The sequence below is a fragment of the Castanea sativa genome, chromosome 1 (assembly GCF_040712315.1).
Source record: "Castanea sativa cultivar Marrone di Chiusa Pesio chromosome 1, ASM4071231v1".
Taxonomy (NCBI): domain Eukaryota; kingdom Viridiplantae; phylum Streptophyta; class Magnoliopsida; order Fagales; family Fagaceae; genus Castanea; species Castanea sativa.
In genome coordinates this window covers 63638633-63648676 of record NC_134013.1, presented here as the reverse complement: position 1 = coordinate 63648676, position 10044 = coordinate 63638633, and the positions used below count along the sequence as shown (strand labels likewise).

General features: G+C 31.8%; 1 protein-coding gene across 1 annotated transcript; it reads left to right on the top strand.

Annotated features, from left to right (window-relative positions):
• The first annotated feature begins 4146 nt into the window (after positions 1-4146).
• On the top strand, positions 4147-7779 carry LOC142617577 (uncharacterized protein At3g27210-like). Its single transcript, XM_075790481.1, has 3 exons — positions 4147-4604; positions 6642-6722; positions 6942-7779. The coding sequence occupies exons 1-3, from the start codon at positions 4406-4408 to the stop codon at positions 7472-7474; spliced, it is 813 nt and encodes a 270-aa protein (XP_075646596.1). The 5' UTR covers positions 4147-4405; the 3' UTR covers positions 7475-7779.
• The last annotated feature ends 2265 nt before the right edge of the window (positions 7780-10044 follow it).

Genomic DNA, 10044 nt, shown 5'->3' with positions numbered 1-10044 from the left:
ACAAAGTGGGACGGAGGGAGTATAATTAAAGACTCAAATTGATTTAGGTAGTGGATCACTAGTTCACCGGTTTGACTAGTCAGGTTGGGTTGGGTTTAATAATAATGACATCAGGATCACAATGATCTCTTCATAGTCACATTCAACCAAAAAAATTGGTACTAATGATATGATATCCTAGATTTGATTAAATGAGTGTGTTTTGTGCGAGCAAGTACGATGAATCTTATATTGGGTTGTTTATTAGGCATAATTTATCCATATAGGTAGTAGTGGCTCTAAGAATTTTATTGAGGGTGGTCATTAATAAACTTAAATTATACAAGATCTAATAAAAAGAAAACTTCATATATTAACGAAAAAAAAAATACACACAAACCATAAAGTCTTACAGTTCCTTCTATGAATTTTTTATTATTATTTTGAAATCGTTATATAATAGTCTCATTATTAATATTGTAAACTACATTTCTTTCAAAATTTTAGTTAAATAAAAGTTTTCTTGGACTTTTTCTTTTTTGTTTGTAAGGGCCTAATATATTGTTAAGGGGGCCAAAGTTTAAGTACAAAGTTTGGCTATACACTTAGCTATAATTAAGGCTACAACTCAAACTAAACAAATTAATATTGCTATATATTTTGAAAATATAATCGTTAAATTGTATGTTCTCTATGTTCTTAAAATATATGTCAAATTCTATATCAATTGGATATTATTTACTATTCGATCCAAAAACTTATTATATATATATATGTATAATTTTAGACTACAACAACTTGAAATTTAAATATTTGATTGATGATATAACTATTATCTTTGAGTTTTTTGAAATTTTGCAAGTATAGAGAATATAAGGAGAAAATGTAATTAAGTGGTAGATTTGTCAAAATTCACATCCAATAAAAAAAAACATTGAATAGAGTTATAGGCTTAATCTACAACCAAGTTTATTATCAAAGTTTGTCTAAAGTTTAATTATGTTGGGCTTAAAAAAAATTTAGGGTGGTTACAAAGTTTTTTTAAAGATAAAAAAAAATCATAAATTTTTAAAATGTACTCATAATAATTACTTTTTTTCCAGGCTAGTGTGGTCCTATGACCAACCTAGACTCTATGTGAAGCCACCCCTGCATATAAGCAATTATTAGTGATTTTAATAGTAACTAGACTAGTATTTTGGGTATAATAATTTTATATATATGGATTGGGTTCAATTATGGATTAGGTATAATAATTTTATACATATGGATTGGGTATAATAACTTTATATATAAGCAATATTATATTACCCAATAACTTATTATAAAATTCATATTTTGAGAATCTCACTATTGAATTACATGTTCTATATGTTTTTAACATGCATGCCAATTTTCATGCCAATCGAATGTAATTTACCATTCGATCCATAAATTAATCTTTTATGCATTATTTTAAACTACAAAAACTTGAATTTAAACAATTGATTGATGACATAGCCATTGATCTTTGATCATCTTTAAATTTTGCAAACATGAAGAATATACGAAGATAATATAATCTAATTATGAATTTGTCAAAATTTCCATCTAATTACAAAATATTGAGTAGTGTGTGTATATATATATATATATATATCATTAATTTTTTCCCTACTATAAGTGTTGAAAGTCTTTGAATACATAGCTAATTTTTTTCTCTACAATGTGTAATCCTTTTGTGCCTTACCCATAAATACTAGGTAATTATAAGGAAAAAATCATTAGGGTGACTCCGAAGTGATAATTAGAATACTTAACTCAAGACCTCATGTCTTCTCAAAAAAAAAAAAAAAACTCAAGACCTCATGTTGGATCATAAGAAGCATGAAAACCACTGAACCAACCATTGAGATTGTGTTTTATAATTTATACAAGTTAATTTCTTAGGACCCATCTTCGCACATGCTTAAACCCTACTTTTACTAGCAGGGTCCATGTTGAACTAGTTATGGAAATATTGATATTGTTATAATACCTAACATCTTCATCTCAGGAGAAATTTAGTTAAGCTGTTGGTTAACTCTTATCATTTTCAACTATACTCCAACTTCCCCATCTAAATCACATTTCCCAAATTTTGTCTTTTGTAATGAAAAGTGAGATTAGTGGGTCATAATTGAAAGTTGAAACCTTGAAATGACTAGAGCTTTGTTTATAACTTTATCTAGCAATTTCGTGTCTACCCTGCTACCAATCATTCTGGTGGTTGAGACCAAGCTAAGTGGATTCTGTGCATGAGGTGTCTCTGTTTTCTTCCTTCTTTTTTTTTACCGACATTTGCAGCTCAAGCTCTAGTATACCAAAGTTGAGCATATTTTGGCATGTAATCTTCTGTAAAATTGTTGCACAAACTTGAGCCTAAAGGCTATAGAAAATGCAAAATCTGTGGCCCTTTTTGTTAATCCAAAAGAAAAGAAAGGAACTAAACAAAATTGTGACATTTATATATGCTGGCATTTTAGAAAGTATGATAAAGCATGAGATTCAAAGTTGTTAAATGGATTCAAAGTTAACGCAGTAATACTAATTCCTTTATTTCAGAATTGGTGGGAATTCATTTCTTATAGTATTAATTAGACATGCACATAATTTCCACATGGTTATTAGTTCAGTAATCAGTACAAAATTAGATTATGCACCTTTCCATATCAGAAGCTGGGGTCAACCTTTCTGAGTTATGACCATGGCGTGTCCCAAACGTGTTAGGCCAGGCCAAGGCTGGTGAATGGTGACCATTGTTCCAAGCGTGTTAGCTGTCTTTCCTTGACAATTCCAATTTCTGTGGTTTCCTTCTTTTCTTTTCTTTTGAATTATATTTTTTTCCCTTTTATTTATTTATTTATAGTTATACTACTTTTTAATTTACAGCACCCTTTTCCCATTTTTGTTCTTTATTTTATGGTGAAATCTATCCTTTGCCGACTGCTCCAAAAAATACCAAAAAATTGGTTAGGTTGTGCCAGATATTTTTGGTTTTTTTTGGGGTCAATTTTAGAGATATATATATATTTAGAATATCTATAATTATTATAGAAAAAAACAAAAATGACTGAAATAATATCCATGTGCCTAAGTATATACAAGATTTTCTTGCTTTCAACGTTTCTTTTGGAAAAAAAAAAGGTATTGAGTCCATTTTCGGTGGAAGCCTAATAGGTACATTACCAATCACAATCACTTTGAAATGAAGATGGACGTTTAAGAGATTACCATGCCTAAATCAATGTATGATTTCATTTTGATATTACTTATCCTAAATATCTTTTCCTCTTTTCAAGAGAGAAAATTAATTGCACTTAATGATTCAATATTGTCAAGTCACCTAAACAGCTAAACCTTTCATCTCCACACACTCACCACAAAGGAAAGCTTAGAATAAACACGTCAAATCTTCCCAACAAATAAATTAAAGCCATTTTTTTAATATATAAATTATAGCAATTTAAAAACCTTCCCACTCTCTCAAAGATAAATAATATAATACAAATTTACAAACCATGCAATTCACAGCATGAAAACATAGTTACAAAACTAAATCGTTGTCATGTTAATAGTTCTTTTAAAATCATATTATTTATTATATTTTTTTGTCACAACTTGTTAAAGTGATTGACTATAAGTAATTGCCAAACCTTTTTACTTAGAATTGTTATTTTTTTTCCTAAATTTTTTTTTTCACAACATATAATTAACCATAATATATTATGACAAAAATTAAGGCAAGAAATTGTGTCACTTAGATTCTTCTCTCATGTTTGATAATGTCATTTACAAAACTATTTTCTATTTTATATACATGATAGCACAATTTTTTTATATAATTTCTCTAAGTTGATAAGTTTTTAATTAAAATAATGTCACTTTCTATGATTTAATTACTGACTTTTTTTTTCCACCTAATCCTAACACATTTGACATTACGTAAGTAAATGTGGAAAAATAAATAAATCACATATATTTATTGGAAAAAAAGAAAGAAAGAAAGATAGAAAGAAAGAAAAGTAATCGAAAGACTGAGAGTGACAAAGACACAGAAACAATTTTCAGAGTAGGTCCCACCTCTGTAAAATCCACTATTACACTTCACCAGTCACATTTCACAAAAACACAATACGAGATAGACTTATACTTTGATAAATATAAACTTACCTTTCAACTTTCAATCTCTCTCTCTCTCTCTCTCTCTCTCTCTCTCAGAGCTATTTCAGAGACACTGCCTTTTATAGTTTTATTATAGTTTTTACATAACGCCAAAAAACCCTCTCTCTTCTTCACTCTCACCCACTATGTAAAAGCTGTTTTGTTTTTTTTAATAGTCTCTCTGTGTTCGTGATGATCAGACTGATATAGATAGAGAGAGAGAGAGAGAGAGAGAGAAAGAGAGATGGGTTCGTGTGTATCGATTTATAGAAACTCTAGCTCCGCCATGAAGCTGTCACTTGGGTCCAAAGACGACAAGCTCGTCATTCCTCCCTCCCCCATCAAGGAAAATCCCATCAATGGTGACCGTCCGATTATCCTCAACAACGTTGTTTCTGTGAAGTCTCAGTGGTCGCCTTCTCTCTCAACCCCCAGAGTCTACGGTACGCTTCTTCTTCTTCTTCTTCTTCTTCTTCTTCTTCTTCTATGTAAAAATCATAGCTTTCTTTGAAAAAAAAGGTTGTATTTGATTATATGGTGCAAGAAATCAGATGGGTCTTTTTTGGTTTTCAAGTTTTCTTACTATATCTGATGGTTTATTACGTTGTATAATATTTTCTATGTTTCTTTTTGTTTTGATATTTTAAGTGATGTTTGATCTATAATGAAATGGGATGTGGGGTCTCTATGGATTACTTTTTCTCATTTTCTACATGTCTGAAGAAATCATCCTTTTTTTTTAAATTGTTTTTTATATTCAACTATTACATTTGTTAGTCTTAGCCACACAGTAATTGACACGCTTCCTTGTTGATTTCATTAGCTAGATTGGATTTTTTCGATTTTCATATATATTTTTTGTTTGGTGGTCTTTTATGATTTGAATCGGTTTATTCCATTCATTTATCAATCAGTAAGTTTCACTTTTGGTTATAAATAAATCCATTTGTTTAACTGCACTTTCTGAATATGATCTTCCTCCTTGGATTTATTGTCTATTAGACTATAAATGTTTATGGACTTCTTTGAGAAGGAAGCTTTTCTTTTATTATTTTGGCTAGTAGGCTCTGATTGTTATGAAGGACAATCAAAGCAAAAAAAAGCTGTTCTGAGCTATTAGATTCGATTCTTAGAGTTGTGTTGTAAGGAAGACTAATATGGGATTGAAGAAAGCTTTTTTGAGAATAAACTGGGAATAGTCTTTTTGCATAAAATTGGGGTGGGAAAAAAATTGAGTAAACCTTCTTTTTTATTTTTATTAATAATTCCTTCCTAGTGATAAACAAAATACTATGTAGTTGCCCTGCTGGCATAGGGGTTATGGATTTTGTATCTCAGAAGTGTTGTGTGGATGATGTTATAAGATGTGGAGAAGAAACCCCAGATGTTCAGATGAAGATTTTTGTTATATCAGGAACTCGCTATTGGTGTAGCAGAGTGGGAACTAAGCCTTTGTAGAAAACCCAGGGTTTGCCTTCTAGGTAAACTCAGGGTTTGTAGAAAACCCTTATCCTGTGCTTTCATTACAATGTGGAACTTTCGGTAGATACAGAATATGTTATTGTCTCCAACTAATATTTTCCTTTCTTTATTGTTGTCTGATTTGTCAACTGGTCCCCCCACCCCCTATTTGAAAATTATGTATATCTATAGGCCATTAGTTTAGGCCCATGTTAATGAGATGCATCTTGGGTTGTGGTGTTAGTGACTCTTGAGGATTTAATTTGTACGCAAGATTGAGTGATGGATGGACCACTTTATAGGATATGGAAGGGTAAGTCAGATTCAAGTAAATTGCTAAGAAAGAAGATGACACAGTTAATATCATGATATTAGAGATTACCACCCCAACAATATGAAGGTACAAATCATGTTTGGTCTCTAGTCACTTGTATGGTTTCATAAAAAGTGAATATTAATGGCATTTTTTGTGAAGATCTTTAAGAATTGTTTCACTGTATATTACTCTGAACTTTTTAGTGAAGTAGCTTTTCCATTAGATCTAGTATGTCCAATGAGAATAGCCCTTATAAACATTCTCTGTTTATCCTGTGTATTTTGGTTAACCCTTTTTCTATTTCATCAAGTCTTTAGCTTTCTAGCATCCTTCTGTTTTCTAAAACTGAATTGCAGTTTAGAATTTAGACTTCAGAGCTGTGCAATGGTCATAATTCCATGTCCCCTTTTGGGTATGGAAGTGATAGTAGAAATGTAGCAAGTGGGATATAGGTTTTCCATCCACTTGGATTTTTGAAAAAATAAAAAATAAAGCTGCAATGCAATGCAAAGCATTGCTAGTCTCTCTCGTTACAAGTTAGTTCAAGAAAGAGTAGAAAATATCAATATTGGTGATAGGTCAGTAATGATGCTTGGGGGGCATGTGTCACTTTAGTGGTTGGTCTCATTTATATCTTTAAGTTACTCTTTATGCCTATATTGTGCTTCAAGTTGAATTTTGTGTTTTTTTTTTTTTTTTGCAGGCAGCAAAGAGGAAACTTTTTTTGATTCTCAACCCTGGTTAGAGTCAGATTGTGAGGATGATTTTTATAGTGTCAATGGTGGTAAGAACACAAAATGCTTTGAACCATTTTTGTCTTGCATGCGTGGGTCATGGGAAGAAAGTTCCATGCCTTTGTATATAGTAATGGTTTTTGGATTTTATATGGTTGTTTACTTAACTGTATGATGAGCAATGAAGAATGCAGAAGCGAGACATGCAGAAATATTTGTTTGTTCAATGTCCCCATCAAAATTTGTTGTATTCAATGTCTGTCTTGCAGATTTTACCCCATCCCGTGGCAACACTCCAGTCCATCATAACTTATCCATTGGGACGCCTCGAATCAACATAGCTAGTTTTGAAGACAGAATGCCTGGTTCCTTACCTGAACCATCCCCAACAGATAAGATAAAGAAACTAGCTCGTTTTGAGGACAGAATGCCTGGTTCCTTACCTGAACCATCCCCAACAGATAAGAAAAAGAAACTAGCTGAACTATTCCGAGAGAACAGCAGACACGAAAATGAAGATGTTGACAACCTAAATACATCAAGCAATCAGAACATGGCCAACGGAAACATGGAAGTTAAACCGATTGTACTTGACCTCACCCCCAAGTCAGCACATGGTACCCCGTATGGAACTAACTCTGTCTGTAGTAGTGAAAAGACTCCTAATGGAGACATCTTCACTGATAAGGAGAAACCAATGAGGTCCGTGCAGTGTTGTCTTCCAAGCTTAATTTCAAGCCGTAGCTTTAGTGATAGGAAGAAGAAGAGGAGCCCTGCTATAGCTGTACATGATGAACCTTGATGTGCAATGCCTATGGGATAAATATTATGGAAGAGACCCAGGAACTTGTTTTCTTTGTGATAACAAATCCTAAGGTACTTAACTTCGCTTTAGATTTTTGTATAGTGTAAGCGGTATCTGTTAAAAGGACTCATGTGAATTGTGGATTTGAGGGCATGTAAAAAGCAATAGTGGAGATGTTCCAACTCCATTGAGGAATTTTACTGTCTCAATCTCAAAAAGGAGGTTACATTTTTCAGGTTGTATGTAATTATGTACTTGCTGTCATTTAAACAAACAAATAAATAAAAATGGCCTTTGTCCCTTGCGTTGTGACCTGCGTCAAGGCTGTACTCGGATATATTAAGTTATATATTAAGTTGGTTTGTTGGGGAAAAAAAAAAATCGAAATTATACTAATAATACTATTTAACTAACTCCAACTGTAGTTGTAATTTTTGTTGATAAAAAATTAATGCCAATTTTACTAGCAATAAAGATGCACAATATATTTCAATTTACAAGAATATTTTATTAATAAGATGGAGTTTGACTGAAATTATCAACTTTTGAACCAATAGGTTATCTAAACCATAAATTCTTCCTTATCAAAAAAAAAAAAAAAAAATATTTAAAAAGTTTATTTTCAATCCTTAACGAGTCAAATTAAGTTTGTAATTTTAAATAAAGTCATAAGAGAAATGCCCCAAATAGCCTAATGTATTTGGGAGTATTGAATAATTTTTTTAATCTTAATTCCCTAAACTACTATAATGTTTTATATAAGTACATGCCAAAAACATTTTTTTTAAAACAATTTTAAATAAATGAAGTCAAATTTAAAATTTTGGGGTTAAATAATTCTTTTAATTACCTGTAGACTGTAGTAGAAATAAAAATAAAAATTCCCAATCTAATTTTTTTCTTTGTTTATTTTTCTTCTTTTCCTCTTTGTCTCTCCCGCTCCTCCGGTGTTTAAGAGATTTGGGAGCATGTATGTTGTTTTTTCATGTACCCTGATAAACAAGGACTACCATTTTAATTATATAAGTTAAGGCTTCTGTCCAGTGAAAATTTCCACTGGACACGTCCAGATTCGGACACGTGTCCACCATCTAACGTGTCTAGTGAAAACTTCCACTGGACACAAGTCACACCCAATTATATATATATATATATATATATATATATATATATATATATAATAGATACTAGTAGCATAGACATAAAGAGACTATAGACATGGAACTGTATAAAAGAAGTTTTATTATTGTTTGTTTTTTTTTATTGCTAAGATTTTTTATATACAGTGTAAGAGCGGGTTTTGGTTCTCAAGCCAAGGGATGAATGGATTAAGGCCCAAAGAGCCCAGTACAATGAATTTGTAGAGAGTGAGTTTAAAAGTTAGGCTTCAATGGATTCAAGAATATACACACAGTAAATAAAAGATAGCAAGAAAATAAGGAAAATAAGCTCTTAAGCAAAAGAAGCCCTCCTCGGCAACATCTGAGGAGGATGATCTCGGCCTATATTTCCCTTAAATTCAAACCTTATTACAATCCTTCCTACTAGTCTACTACAATGTTTTCTTCCCTGATTTTCTCACCCCCTGTACTCGGAGCCAGAGGGTACCTTACATTATATAGCTCCCTCTAGACGATCTTGGCCCTCTATTTGTTGATCATCCAAGCCACTACTTGAGTGCATGTCCCATCAAACACCTTCCCTAAACCCCTTGTGAGTTGTGGCAGCCAAAATAGCACTGTTCAGGGGTCTTCTCCACATAAATGCAGCCAGGAGGTTTGGTGGGATGCATTAAATGTGGTGGCAGCCACCATCCCTTCAATCATGTTAGCGCTAACCTCTTCCCCAAAACTCTTTCTCTACAGTACGACCTCCTCTGGTGACGTGCTTTTGGCGTGACCTTATTTTCTGAGGGTGTGACATCTTCGACATGATAATGGCCTTTCTCAATCATGGGTATGACACGTGTTGCAATTACCTTTATTAGAATTCCTGTACCCCACATACAGAAAGAATAAAAAGTCAGAAGACAAATTAGAAAGAACCACTTAGTACATACATATAAGTGTTTAGATATCATGAAAGTTAGAAATAAAAGAAAATAAGAATATCAGGTGTCCTTATAATGTACATATAGTGTTATGACTTGGATGCTGAATAAATTATTTAAATTTAGTTTAGTGATAGAATAAGGCATCCTAAATAGATCAGTATTGTTATTTAATTGTATTCAAATTAATTTTTATGTTTTAGGATATGATTAATCCTGTGTTTAAGGATTTATTGATGAAGTAATCTTATCCTTGGCTATTTATGTAAGTTGAATACATTAATGAGAAATAAAAGATAACTTAGTTGTTTTGAAGTGACTACCCTCCTGAACTTGAGAGGAAAAATAGACTTTTTGGTTAATTTTCAGCTTATTTCTCACTAATGCATTCAATGTACATAAATAATTAAGAATGAAATAATCTCATCAATAAATTCAAAAAATTGGAACCAATCTTATCCTAAAACATAGGAATTAAATATATTTTCTTTTACTTATACATAGGAATTAATTTGAA

Coding starts and splice junctions, on each gene's coding strand:
- LOC142617577 (XM_075790481.1), top strand. CDS start 4,406: ATGGGTTCGTGTGTATCGATTTATAGAAACTCTAGCTCCGCCATGAAG. Junction 4,605..6,641: donor CTCAACCCCCAGAGTCTACG/GTACGCTTCTTC, acceptor TTTTTTTTGCAG/GCAGCAAAGAGGAAACTTTT. Junction 6,723..6,941: donor TTTTTATAGTGTCAATGGTG/GTAAGAACACAA, acceptor TCTGTCTTGCAG/ATTTTACCCCATCCCGTGGC.